At 39.0% G+C, this 14,901-nt stretch overlaps 1 protein-coding gene across 3 annotated transcripts in view; it reads left to right on the top strand.

Annotated features, from left to right (window-relative positions):
- Positions 1–14,901, top strand: part of ACSL1 (acyl-CoA synthetase long-chain family member 1) — an 89,401-nt gene that overhangs the window by 52,132 nt on the left and 22,368 nt on the right. The window contains exons 4-11 of one of the 3 annotated variants that reach the window (XM_006834431.1): positions 1,133–1,197; positions 4,804–4,905; positions 6,171–6,270; positions 6,493–6,671; positions 9,526–9,558; positions 9,913–9,964; positions 11,203–11,276; positions 13,944–14,021. In XM_006834431.1, the coding sequence (XP_006834494.1) occupies positions 1,133–1,197; positions 4,804–4,905; positions 6,171–6,270; positions 6,493–6,671; positions 9,526–9,558; positions 9,913–9,964; positions 11,203–11,276; positions 13,944–14,021 (683 nt within the window). Of the gene's footprint in view, positions 1–1,132; positions 1,198–4,803; positions 4,906–6,170; positions 6,271–6,492; positions 6,672–9,525; positions 9,559–9,912; positions 9,965–11,202; positions 11,277–13,943; positions 14,022–14,087; positions 14,166–14,901 lie in introns of all 3 variants that reach the window. The other 2 variants (XM_006834432.1, XM_006834433.1) reach the window with 2 other exon arrangements.

Below are 14,901 nucleotides of genomic sequence, written 5' to 3'. Positions count from 1 at the left end.
TCACAGTTCTTCTGGTCTTCAGTCTTTAGTGTCTAGTGCATCATATCTTTTCTTGAGATGATCTTTAAATTCAGGTGGGATATGTTCAGTATCATATTTTGGCTCTCGTGGACCTGTTTTAACTTTCTTCAGCTTCAGCTTGAACTTGCACATGAGCAATTGATGGTCTGTTCCACAGTCTTGTCCTGGCCTTGTTTTGGCTGATGATACAGAGCTTCTCCATCATTTCTTACCACAGATATAGTCAATTTGAAATCTGTGTATGCAGTGTGGTGAGGTCCATGTGTATAGTTGTCTTTTATGTTATTTAAAAGGGTATTTGCATTGAAGAAGTCTTTGGTCTTGCAAAATTCTGTCACGTTATTTTGGTATTAATCTGTAGGTAGACACTTGTATAATTTCAAATAAAAGTTATTTGGGGGATTTTCGTTGTTACCATGCTAGTCCTTAAAACCCAAAATCAGCTGCTGTTGAGATAATTCCAACTGATGGCACCGCCATGTGTGCAGAGAACTGCTCCACAGGGTTTTCTCAGGGCTGCAACCTTTCAGATAGAGATCGCCAGACCTAGCTTCCCAGATGCCTCTGTGTGCATTCAAACCCGCCAGCCTTTTGTTTTGTAGTTGAGTGTTTAGTTGTCGGATAAATATGATTGTGCCACCCAGGGATTCCAGGTACTAGTCCTCCGTTTGAATAGTTACTTGGCTTTTCTTCCTTTCTGCTAATGCAGTACCTAAATTTGAATCAAGACACCTCCAGGGAACATGACATTTCTTAACCTTTGCTTTCACTGTTGTTTTGTTGTTGTTAGGTGTGTGGAGTGAGTTCTGATTCTTAGCGACCCTGTATAGGGTTTCCAAGGAGCCACTGGTGGCTTGAACTGCTGATCTTGCGTTTGGCTCATTGTGTTTGACTTTTTGTCTGTTTGGTTTTCTCTTTCTTCCTACTCTCGCCCTGTTTAAGAAACAAAACACAAACAAGAAAACAAAATATCAGGGGTAAACAATTCCAGTCTGAACTTATCATTTAATGACCTGACACTTTGGAGAATGAGACGAGATGAAAATAAAAATCTAGGAATGTTTTTATCTGTCAGAGTCTCCTGTCTTTTCATTACTTTTTCTTTTTTCAGATAATGGACCTTGTTTGGGCTCTCGGAAACCAGACCAACCTTATGAATGGCTTTCATACAAAGAGGTGAGTTTTCTGGTGTTTGTAGTTTACTCATTATAGGCTGTGGGGCTTAAACACCTTAGTTCTTGGTGTCTACAAAGCGTCAGATGGTGTCTCGAAAGTGTATATACTGGACTAGCTCAGAGTTTTGGGGTAAATGTGGAGTGTCCCAATAGAAAAAAGTTTTACGCTAAGATTTAGGAAAGACTGGGAGTCTTTGTGTGACACTATAGGGTAAGTACTGGACTGCTAACCGCAAGGTTGGCTGTTCAAACCCCCCAGCCACTTATTGGGAAATATATATATATATAATCTCTATGAGCCAGAACTTACTCAAAGGCACTTAGCAACAACAAGCTAAGTAATTTAACTGGTGGTTCTGAAACGCTTTATTTCAGAACTAATGTGGATGCATTGTGGAATTAGAGTATAAAATTAAGATAAAATTTAAGCAGTGTACTTGATGCAGGTGACTCCTCTCCCAGACCTGCTGGGAGTAGGATTACTTCTTTCTGCCAGGAAAGGTGCTGGGAAGCCTAAAAGGCTCAGTCTAGAGTAACCGTGTCATTTTATAGATCAGGAAAACATGCCCCATGAAGGGATATGACTCACCCAGAGTCACAGCTGGTCAGTGGCAGAACCAAGACCAAAAGTGAGATCTCTGGCCGTGTTGTGGGCTTTTCCATTATGCCATGCTGATGCTCAATGTTAGTCCATGACCACCTTGAAGCTAGGGTGATATTTAACCCCAGAGCAGCCTCAGGGAACAGCACAGATGTTCAGAGAAGACACCTGTGTTATTGTATGAGTGCAGAGGAAATGGGGATCTGAATATTTTTACTGTCATCACTCTGCAGTCCTAACTGATTTGTGGCCACGACTTGTTTAAATAGTAGTTTATGAATCATAGGTAGCTGAACAGAAAGATGCTGCATTTTATTTTTATCATTATTACAACCAGTCTAGATGCCGCTGCTTTCCTCAGTCCACACAGTGCCGTGAGGACACGCAGGAACAGCTGCAAGTGTCAGCAAGGCTGCCTTTTGTTCCCAGCCAGCTGTCCAGGAAACAGCTCTCTGTCCCTAGGCTCCTGCTTTTCTCAGCTTTAGGAGCAGGTAATCCTGGGGCATTCATGAATACAAATTAACTTCCTCCCACTAGGTTTTGTGTGAAATGTGGTTTTAGTACTTGATGTATTTGGGTACTGGGGGCTGGTCCATTTAGAATAGTGTTTCTTAGTCTTTCTGAGATAGAAACACAAGCTTTCTTTCCTTACCTCATTTGGGAAATAAAACGAACCATCTGTCTTGGAATTCACTCTGACTCATGTTGACCCTTGTGCATTAGAATAAAACTGCTTGTGCATCATAGGGTTTTCTGTGGCTGATTTCTCAGATGTAGATCACCAGGTCTTTCTTCCAGAGCACCTGTGGGTGGACTTGAACCAATAGCCTTTGCAACATAACGTTGCCTGGATGAAGGAGTAATGAACTGGATCTCATGTGACCAGAGGGATTTCCTTGTCTTTATTTTGCTGCTCTGGTAGCGTAGTGGTTACAAATCGGGCTGCAGATCGCAAGGTCCGCAGTTCGAAACTACCAGCTGTTTCGTGGGAGAAAGATGAGGCTTTCTGCTCCCATAAAGATTTACAGCCTCAGAAACCTTGTACAGGGTCACTATGAGTCAGAACCAATCCAGTGGCACTTAAGAACAACACAATTCAAAGCGTAGTTGCAAAGATCCCTAATTTTCACAAATAGTGTGAAAATAGTTCATACATGTTAGTTACATCCCATCGCATGATGGTCCTAAATCTGCACAGACTACTGCTTTCTGGATTACTTCTGTTGTACTTGTTGGTTAGAAAAGACACAGGCATTTCAGATTGGATTTTTAAAGTAGATTAAAAATCACTAGGGTTTCAGAAGATGGTAACCTATATTTTAGACATTGTTGTTGTTAGTGCCATCGAGTCGATTCAGACTCATAGAGACCCTGTATAGGGTTTCTGAGGAGCAGCTGGTGGGTTTGGACCACCACCTGGCAGTTAGCAGTCTAGTGTTGACACTGTGGCTCCATAACAGGAAGCTGTAGGCCCTTTTTCTAGATGCATTAATGTGTGCAAAATATCCTAAAAAGCTTTGCAAACAATGGCAGGCAGTTTACAGGTTATGAGTCCTTAAATGTAGGCAAGAGTTGTGAATGAGCCCATGGAGGATAAAGGTACTAGGCATGTTGATGCGATTCTTGCTGTCACCTCACCAGTTCTGATTACCATAGGTGCGGCTCAGGATGGCACGGTATGCCAGACCAACAAAGTTCTAGGTCAAGGCCGGGTGTGGCTGTGTTCCCTAGGGATGTGGGTGTAGGTATACTGATGCCCTTGAGAATTCGCCAACTGTGAATAAGAACACTAGCAGATTTTTTTAAACCGTACTTTATTTGGGATGGGTGTGTGGGAAGGATAAGGGTGGGGATATTGTCCTGTCTAATTGTTGTGAAATCTACCTATTTTTATTTAGTTATAATAGTGATAACTTACCTTTCTGTATTTGCTTATTACTTAACATTGTTATGTTGTTGTTGTTATGTACCGTGGAGTCGGTTCTGACTCATAGTGACCCTGTACAGAGTTTCCGAGGCTGTAAATCTTTATGGGAGAAAGCCTCATCTTTCTCCCGCAGAATAGCTGGTATTTTTTAACTGCTTACCAAGAGATTAGCAGCCTGATTCATAACCACTATGCTACCAGAGCTCCTTAACATAGTTATAGTCTTGATAAATTATAACTGGTCTCCATAATTGTAATATTTATTGGATATAAGTATGTAGCATTTTCTCTGAAATTTATCATCATTTCCAAACTACCCAGCCATTGGTCTCTTGTTTCCTTAGAGTTTTGCAATTGTAGATAATTTTGAAATAATACTTTTGTCCTGACGTAGCGCTGTAGGGTAAGCACTGGACCACAAGGTTGGTTTGAAACGCAAGATTGGCGGTTCAAACTTATCAGCTGCTCCTTGGAAATACAGGGTCACTATGAGTTGGAACTGACTTAACAATACTTAACAACAACAGGTTTTGCACTTGGGTCTCTCAAAAGCCTCTCTTCTAAGACTGAGTTCTTTTCTAAGACGACATTCTCAAGAATGGAATTGTGGAACCTAATAATAACAGCTTGTTTTTATTGTTTTAAAGATCTGTCACAAGAACTGCTGCTTCTTTCTTTAACAAATGGCATGCTTTGCTGCTCTTTATAAATACCAAAAATACTACTAAAATTAAAATGTTCTATGTCACTGTTTTTGTTTTATAATTTAAAAATATTTTTTAAATGTTAAGAAGAAGTATGTAAGAATTCCTGACATAAAAATTGGCGGCCTACAGCTGTTGGAATGAGATTAATGTGCAGAAGGATCCCTACAGTCAGGTCTTCACAACGAATTCCGGTGAACAAAGCCTTTTGATTACAAATCTTTATGAATGATGGAATACCCGCTGGTTCCCTCCCCCATCTTTGTGGTACCACTTGCTCTCTGAGATACTAGGTTCGTCCATCACTCATCAGGAAGCTTTGTTACTCAAGACGATGCCTAATATTGCTACTGATTTTCTTCCTCCCCATTTTAGGTTGCAGAATTGTCAGAATGTGTGGGTTCGGCACTGATCCAGAAGGGCTTCAGGACCTCCTCAGATCAGCTCATTGGCATCTTTGCTCAAAACAGACCTGAGGTATAAACCATTAGGGTCCCACTGCACGTGGCTTTGATAGTTCTCAAATAACAAATCTTGAAGGAAATGAGGGTCAGGAGGCAGAAGCCTCTAACAGTATGTGTGTTTGGAAATGAAGTAGGTAGTAGGGCATAGAGTGGTAGAATATTTATAACAGGAGAGAGAGAGATCAGAGCCAGCCACAGCTGCCTCATGTGCACTAGTAAGCTTGGACTACACCACAATCTTGAAAATCATTTCAAAGAAAAAGAAAAAAAGAATAGGAAAATTGTTCTGGCTACGTGAGCGGTTGTGCTCTGAGCCACAGCAGCTGAACATTCACCTACATTGCATGTCAGGATTTGGCAGAAGATTTTATTTGAACACTTCAGAGTGAGGTGATGGGGCACACTGAGGGATAAGAAGTAGAAGAGTGATCTTACCAAATCTGCTTTTGAGGTACACGAACAGTTACTATATCACTTCTTTCCCTCATCATTTTCCAGGAGAGATTTTGCCAAAAATGCTTTTCCTGTTAGAGAAGTATATATTCTCCTTCTCTTGTACCCAGGCCATATGCACACTGCTTCTGGATTTATCTTTTTCAAATCCTTTGCCTGAAAGATTCAGTGGCTCTGCATTACCTGAGGTCCAGAGCTGAGTGGCCCCATAACCACAGTGTTTCCAGCCCACCTCTCCAGCCTCATCTCTCCCCACTTCCCAGCTGGAATTATCCATTCATTGTCAGCCAAATCCAACTGCTTTCTGACCCTCCTCCCTCTACCGGAAGGGAGTCCAAACCCAAACCAAATCCACTGCCATCAAGTGGGTTTCAACACATAGTAGTGACCTGTGGGGTTTCCGAAACTGTCAACCTATGTATGGGGATAGACGGCCTCATCTTTGTCACATGAAAGAGCTGGTGGGTTTGAACCATCGACCTTGTCGTTTGCAGCCCAGTGCTTAACCCACAAAGAGATATGCAAACCATGTTTCTCTCGTAAAGAGCAAACTCAGGTACCTCTTCCATGAAGCCTTCTGCAACCACCGCAGCTCTGAAGGAGCTCTTCATTCCAAATCAGTCACTGTTTGTATAATTAATTATCTTTCCATATATTTGTATCCATTCTTCATTATGAATCCCTCATGATGCCTTTCATGTAGTTGTAGTTGCACAAATGTTTATTGTGCAGTACGAAGTGCTTTCACTGTGAATCTTTCTAAAGTATTGTTCTCCTTGGAGTGATTGTATTATAACATCTTGCTTTCTTTCACTGTTACTGTAGTGGGTGATTATTGAACAAGGATGCTTTGCTTATTCCATGGTGGTGGTTCCACTTTATGATACCCTTGGAACAGAAGCCATCACGTACATAATCAACAAAGGTACGTACGTGTCTGTGGTCTTTGGTCAGACATCAGCCTAGTTGACTAGGTTAGACTCAATGGCTTTACTTGTGCTTGTATTTGATTTCACAGGTTTTTGGTTTTGTTTTTAATTTAAATGCACATCTACCATTCTATCCAAAGAATACACTAATTAAAATAATCGTGTGTGAAGTATAGTATCACAAAATTGTCTTCCTCATTGTATCTCTTCTTTTCCAGCTGAACTTTCTCTGGTTTTTGTTGACAAGACAGAGAAGGCCAAACTCTTATTAGATGGTGTAGAGAATAAGTTAATACCAGTCCTTAAAACCATAGTCCTTATGGACTCCTACGGCAGTGAGCTGGTGGAACGCGGCAAGAAGTATGGGGTGGAAATCCTCAGCATGAAGGCATTGCAGGTGCGTTCTTCTGCCCTGCCCAAATCTCCAAAGGGTATCCTTGGGGGCATTTTAGCTCAAATGTGGTATCCAGTAAGACCACACAATCCCAACTCTGTCCCATCATCTTAGCAACCACATAGGATACAGAGCAGAAATTTCTGTTTCATTGAAAGAACAATTCCACATGCTTGCTGTGTGTCAATAAAGCACATCCTACAGAAAGCTCTCTCATAAAGGGAATTGCTCAGGGTTCACATATTCTAGAGCTTTGACCAGTATTGCCACTAAATGAATTTTAGATTCAGACTGGTAGAAATAATGTCCAATTTAGACTTTAGTAAGGATCCCTTGTAGCACAGTGGGCTAAGCATTGGGCTGCTAACTGCTAGGTCAGTGGTTCAAATCCACCAGCCATTCCACTCGAAAAAGATGAGGCTGTCTGCTGCCGTAAAACGTCTCAGAAACCCTAAGGAGCAGTTCTATTCTGTCCTATATGGCTGCTGTAAGTCAGACTCGGCACTCCCTTATTTGTGTGTAACACAGACCCAACCACAAAAATTTGCCTCGTTATTGTTTTCTGACGTTTCTTTTGTTGGAGTCCTAATGGACTTCCAGCATAGGTGTTTGAGGTCATTGTTTTTATATTAAAGTTCTTAAGAGTCACATGAGTCTCAACCAATTTAGAGGCATGAGTTAGGGCCATATTTAAATTGGCTGTTTGATGTCAAATCGTGTAAGAAGTTGATTGTCCCACTTGGATTTAAGTTGGAGTTTAATCCGAGGAAGCTGGCAAAAGGAGGGGTTTTTTATTCTCACATCACAGAGAATAAAAGGCTTATTTCATGGTATGTGATCTCACACAGCAAGTCAATCTCTTTCCGAAATTGTTTGATAAATAGGGTTTTTTTTAAATGTATTTTAGTTTACCTTCTTCTATAAAGAATTTAAGTCTGCAGGTATGGATATATATATAACTGTATATTCCCTGGAGATCCTTGTTGCCAGAGACTCTTACCCTGCACCCCAAACCTGTTTGGTCGCTTGCTCTCTGTATGTGTAGAACATGATTCTGTAAGATCAAACAGGAGCGCAGTACTTTTTGTTTTCAGTTTTTAACGTGCAAACCCTTTTGACAGTAATGTAATTTTCTCTGTTCCTCCTCTTCTTTCTCCCCCTATCCCCAGTCAAGACACACAGAGGAAATTTTTGGTCATTTTTGACTGCTATCTAATAAATGTTTTTAAGATTAAAAAATATTAACATGAGTATATGATTAAAGATTATAATTTTATGTTAATGCAATCTTTATTTATAAAGGGTATTGTTTTAAATTTTACAGAAGAAAAGTTTATAAAATCCTATTATGTATGATTCCTGTGTTTATATTTTTAAGTTAAATTTGCTTCATGTTTAATTCGTGGGGTTTTTTGGTTATTGTTTTAATTATGTAAACAAAATTTTTTGACAAGTAAATTCATAAGTAACATTATGGTTGGTTTTGTGGTCAAGTGTATATTAACATTTATATCTTTCAGAATCAAAAATAGAAATACAAATTTATATTTTTTTCCTCAACATTACATTATGGAAAATTTGAGATTTACAGATACATTGAAAGAATCATACAGTCAGTCTTACAAGCCATATGCCCATTACATAAATTGTAATTAACATTGTAATTGATATATGTGGGAGCTCTGGTAGCGTAGTGGTTACAAATCGGGCTGTGAACCACAAGGTCAGCAGTTTGAAACTACCAGTTGTTCCGTGAGAGAAAGATGTGGCTTTCTGCTCCCGTAAAGATTTACAATCTCGGAAACCCTGTTCTAGGTCGCTATGAGTCGGACCGACTCCACGGCACATAACCACCATCACCATCACGTAATTATCCTCTGTTCTCTCTAGCCATCCATCAATCCATCCTATTTTATTGGTGCATTTTAAGTAAACACTGACTTCCTCAACTCAAATACTTCAGCATGCTTATCATTAAAATTTTGTATTTATTTTTAAATGTTTTTTTCTTTTAAGGTAAAAATTTTGCATTTTGAATCAAATAGAATAAGTATTTTTATAATTGCTGTATTTTTTTCTAAATTAAGACATAAATATTCTAGACTGTGATATTTTCTTGTAGGATAAGCACTGGACCACAAAGTCATTTGAATTACAAGGTCGGTGGTTAAAATTCACCAGGATTGTTATGAGTCGGAACCGACTCAATGGCATTTAACAACAGCAAACTTGAATAAATGTTTATCCTCAATGAGTTTAATGCCAAATTGCATATATTTGTTGTCTTATTTTCTTTACCATCAATTTCTGAAGTAGTAGAGATCTCAAGAAGCTACGTAAGAATTTTGAACAGAGAGTGAACACTTTTAGAACTGATAAAGATTATTGTGAAAAACAATGTTTGCAAAATTATCATTATTTTAACTCATATTTTAGTTTTATTTGGACATCAGCATTCCTGTTTTTAATCAATGGATAGAAATCTTTGGTAATATATAAGAGTGAGATGTAGTTATAAGACTATAATAGAAAGTCAGAGTGGAGACAAGAAATACATTTTGAAAATTTTATTACTGTCTTTTGAATAAGTTCTATTTCAGAGGCCAGTTTGAATATCATTTATATAGTTTCATATAAAAAGGAAGACATTTGAAAGTGGCTTCTTAGAACAGTGGGTAAATATTTGGGTTTGAGTTAGTTAAAATTGCTAGTTTATTTAATTTAAAAAAGATCTTGTCTTTAGACCAGTTGTAGTGAGCCTCACAGTAAAAGTCAACCTTAAGTGACTTGCTGTGACTGATTCTTTACATTTAGAAAGCATTTCCATTTATGTGTTCTTCTTCTTCTTTTAATTAAGAACCTGGGAAAGGCCAACAGACGGAAGCCCAAGGTAAGTACCCTGTGTCAGTCCTTGTCACAACCCCCTATATAATTTCAGTATCTATACACTTTTGAAAAATCCTGGAAGATTCTTTATGGTTTGAAGTTCCGGTTTGAAGATTCTTTATGGTTTGTAGTTTGATGCAAGCTGTTAAGCACTAGCCAAAAAGTTGGTGATATGAACCTGAGACAGACTTGGTGGTCTGCTTCCAATAGGTCACAGCCTTGAAAACTCTCTGGAGCAGTTCTGAACCCATCGGTCACGCTGAATCACAGTGGCCTTGACACAACTTTATGGAAGCTTATGGTTTTCTTATCTTCTGATTTGCAACATCTTTTTGTTTTATTTTCTTATCTGCTTTAGCCTCCAGCACCTGAAGATATTGCAGTAGTATGTTTTACAAGTGGAACTACAGGTAAGTTTTGAAATGAGATTGCTTCTAAGTGATTTCTGAAAGTTTGGATTCCCTACTTCCTCTTTTGGATGACTTACCAGCTAACTATACGTGGACTGCCTTATGTATGGATTACAACTCAATGTAAAGAAAACAAAAATCCTCACCACTGGACCAATAAACAGCATTCTTATCAATGGAGAAAAGATTGAGGTTGTCAAGGACTTCATTCTTCTTGGATCAACTATCAACACTCGCAGAAGCAACAGTCAAGAGATCAGATGACGTATTGCATTGGGCAAATCTGCTGCACAGGAACTTTTTAAAGTATTGAAGAGCAGAGATGTCAGCTTGAGGACTAAGGTGCGCCTGACCCAAGCCATGGTATTTTCAATAACCTCATATGGATGAGAAAGCTGGACAGTGAATAAGGAAGATCATAGAAGAATTGGTGCCTTTGAGTTGTGGTGTTGGAGGAGAATACTGAAAGTGCCATGGAATGCCAAAAGAACCAATAGATCTGTTTTGGAAGAAGTGCAACCAGAGTGCTCCTTGGAGGCTTCGTCTCTCATAGTTTGGACACACTGTCCGGAGAGAACAGTCGCTGGAGAAGGATGTCATGCTGGGTAAGGTGGAGGGTCAGAGAAAAAGAGGAAGACCCCCAACGAGATGGATCAGCCAGGTGACATCATTGATGGCGTCAAGTGTGGCGGCAGTAGTAAGGTTGGCCCAGGATCGGACATTGTTTCCTTCTGCTGTGCATGGGGTTGCTATGAGTCAGTTCCGACTTGATGACAACTGACAACAACAACAACATACGTGGACTGAAAGCAAGAGAGACTAAAGTGATCCAAAGCAAGTCTTCTTGTTACTGTAGAGGACGTCCTCAGGATCTGCAAGTGCCAACTATTTCCTCAAACATTCACTGACTGCAACATTAGATTCATTCATTTTCCTGGAACAAACTGTTTCTGATTCCCAGTAACAAAATTCCTGTGTTTCCTCCTCTTATTGCTACACACACCCTCTAAAATTTGCCCATGTTCATAATGATTATTTAATATAATAAGATTCATTTTAAAGGATTTTAGGTTGCTCAAGAATTTAATGTTACTAAACAATTGGCTTTCATAAGGGTGCCTAATCTAAGAGGCATTTGAGATCCTAATCATACAGTGTTTCTGAGCTTCCTCGGTTGTTATCATTCTTAGAAAGTTTCATTTACTCTAACTTTGTTCTGCTTCATATGTGTTCCACAGGCAACCCCAAAGGAGCACTGATCACTCATCGAAATATAGTGAGCGATTGCTCAGCTTTTGTGAAAATGACAGAGGTAACCTTTTGGGACATTGACATCTTTGTTTATTTTTACTGGTTGGCATTAGGCCTCAAGAATGAAAGTGGTAAAGGTGACTAGTTAGAAATCTTGGATGATAATATTATGGCCCTGGGTGATGTACTTGTCTGAACTTTAAAGCTCCCTTTCTCTTGATTATGTTCATTGTGAACCGAATCTCCAATTCTAGCTTGTGATGGTTAAAGTGAATTGCTGTAGCTTTATATTATAAAACTTTATTTGAAGACGACTCTAGAAATGTTTCCAGGAAAAGAAAGAGAGGAGAGATGATTTTCTAATGCTTTTATCTACTATTCCAGTGTTGGGGAAGTGGTTTCTGTAATTGACTATGAAATGTTAAATGTTATTGAGATTTTTTTTTTTTTTCAGTTATTAGCTTTTTGGCCAGTTTGCCTTATCTATTATGAGATGAATTAAAGTCTGAAACTTTAATTAATTTCTTATAATCTTAGAGCTTGCTTGCCAAAAATATCATTCAAACTTGTCTTTTAAAGGGTACTTACTTAACATTATAATGCCTTTCCCCCATGCTCTGTTCAAATTTTACATAGTTTGCTTATGCATTCTCTTGGAAGTAGTATTCTGTAGCCTAGTTTTTACAGCAGGAACCTGTGCTTAATGGTTTTGGGGAATGGACATCTTTGATGGCTGCAGAATCTTGACTTTTTAGGGATCTTGCCACTTACTTTACTCCACTCACATGTTTCTTAGTTCCAAATACTCATTTTGGTGTATGCTTTATGAACAGAGATCAACATTTAGTACCTTACTAAAGTGAGATTTTAATTCCCTAGTTGGCCTTCAAAGAAAACTTAAAATGCATTGGCGGCTTTTTGAGACAGATGATTCCAAGATACTTTTTAAAAAAATTAATTATAGTATTAAGGGGCATTATCTGCTTTGTAAAACTAAAAAAATCTAAACATGCTAATAGGAATTTATTTTTTGTGCTAAATCAGAAAAATGGTTTAGCTGCTCTTCGTATGAATATTGCATTCTGACAACTGGTTGGGATACAGGTCACACTTGAATAAAATTAAACTCAGATTATAGCATGCACAATCGACATTGAGCATGTCCAGGGCTACTGTGTTTGCTCAGGACTGGTGTTTTCACCTATTATTACATTATTATTAAATGTGCTCCTGGTATGGCTCTGTAGAATAAGATCCCACAAGGTTGGCAGTTCAAACCTACCAGCTGGACCTTGGAAACCCTTTCTAGGGTCACTACAAGTCCATACCATCTCAATGGAACTTAACAACAACAAGCGTGGTCCAGCTTTGAGGATGGGGAAAGCATGGCTCAGAAGTGAATAATCTCCCACTAGGCAACTCAACAGTTTTCTCATTCCCTAGTTGGTGTGGCAGCAGCTGCTGTTGGCATCTTCTTGTTTAGATCAAAATTCTTTATGTTACAAACTCAAGCATGCCATTCCATGCAAACACTCAATATGTCTGCCCCCAAGTAAAACTCATTCAATTGATATACAAACTTAGACTGGATGCAGACCAATCACAATCAACCTTTTTTATAGGAGGGCAAATCTGAACTTGCATTGAACAAATTGGAATACTTTTCATGGAGTCCTGGTGTGGTGCAGTAGGATAATGCTCTGAGCCACTAGGTCAGCGGTTCAAACTCACCAGCTGCTCCTTGGAAACCCCACACAGGGTCACTATGAGTCAGAACTGACTCAAGAGCACTTAACAACATTAGGCTTAATTGGGGTCATTGGAGACTCAGTGGTCGAATTCTTGACTTCTAGAAAGGATGGGGGAGTCCTGGTTTGGCGCTGTGGGTTAGTGCGCCAGACTGCAAAACCATTTGAACTGCAAGGTCGGCAGTTCAGGCTCACCAGCTGCTTCTCGGAAACCCTGTACAGGGTCGCTATGGGTTGGAACTGACTCGACAGCACTTCATAACAACAACAACAGACGAGATGGGAGGCCCAGCTTTAGTTCCTGCACTTCATGTCTGCTAGTAGAGGCTTGCATGTTGCTATGATGCTGAACAGGTTTCAGTGGAGCTTCCAGATGAAAATGAACCAGGAGGAGTCATTTTATAAGGTCTGACGATCTTATTTCTGAAAATGAGCCATTGAAAACCTTATTAGATCACACAGCCTATCTCATTGTGCATGGGTCACTATAGGTTGGGGACCAATTCAGCAGCTTTCAACAACAAAGCAGGGCATTAAGGTAAAAATGTTGATTAAATTGCAGTACTCTAGGTGCATTTATACTATAAATAATGAATCTTGGATATTCAGTTTCTCTTATCTCCTTTACCCTTCGGCCTGTGCTTACTTATGTTGGAATGTCTTACTTTAAGGTGGAATTGAGCATGCTGGGCAGTAGTTATTAGAACACATAATCCCTTAACATCTTACTTGAAGTAAAATTCTTATTTTGACAAAAGTATGATTGGATTTACTGTGTCATTTATAATGACCTCATGTACTTGACTATTAGAATATAATTAAAGTACTGCTTTTCATTTCATCCTTTGCTGAGAAATAATTGCAGACCATCAGCAAAGTCAGCTTCTCCTTAATGCTGAGGTATTATGTGCTCTGAAATAAATGGGGAAATTACTGGAAATCTTACTACTTTTCTACCTTGCTGGTATCTTTACTTTCAGAATACAGTCAATCCTTCCCCAGATGATACTTTGATTTCTTTCTTGCCTCTGGCCCATATGTTTGAGAGAGTTGTCGAGGTAGGCACTGAGTTTTGTAATCTTTGCTTGCTTGCTTGTGTTGTGCTAAGTTGTTGTGTTTTACAGAAAGCACTTACCTTGAATGCCAGTGATACACACATTTCATTCTTACCACTTGCACACATGTATGAGCAAATAATGCAGGTAAGTGTCATGTGCAGACTGTCCTCCTCATGAGTAATTCCTTACTTTGGCCCAGTAGAGAAATGGTACTAATTACTTAAAGAGTATAATACTTTTTTCTGGACCTGGGTTCTTGAATTTTAATCATTCATTTTTTAATTCATTAGTTTCATACCACCAAGTAAGAGAAATGACCATCTACAGCATGGGAGAAAAGAAATATTCAAATCATATCTGAAAATATATAAATATGTTATATTTAAAGAATTTTTATATCTCAATAATTTAAAAAAGACAGCCCAGTTTAAAAATAGAGAAAGGATCAGAATAAACAGTCTTTCAAATAAGATATACAAATGGGTAATAAGCACATGAAAAGATGTTCAGCACCGCTATCGATCAAAAAATACAACTAAAAATAATACAATGAGATACCCATCTGTAGAAGGAATACACAGAATCATTGTATCAAAAGGAAATGGTAATGTTCAACCATTTCAAGAGATACCATATGAACAAGAGCCAGTGATACTCAGGGAGGAAGTCCAAAGTGCATTGAAGGAATTAGCAAAGAACAAGGCACCAGGAATTGATGGAATAAAAATTGAAATCTTTCGGGAAAGTGAGGCGACACAAGAGGCACTCACTCATCTCTGCCAAGAAATTTGGAAGACAACTGTCTGGCCAACTGATTGGAAGAGATCCATATTCGTGCCCATTTCAAAGAGAGGTGACCCAATGGAATGCGGAAATCATC

Source organism: Chrysochloris asiatica, unplaced genomic scaffold (genome assembly GCF_000296735.1).
Source record: "Chrysochloris asiatica unplaced genomic scaffold, ChrAsi1.0 scaffold00011, whole genome shotgun sequence".
NCBI lineage: Eukaryota > Metazoa > Chordata > Mammalia > Afrosoricida > Chrysochloridae > Chrysochloris > Chrysochloris asiatica.
Note: the sequence above shows the minus strand (reverse complement) of the source record. Positions and strands in the feature narration are given on the sequence as shown.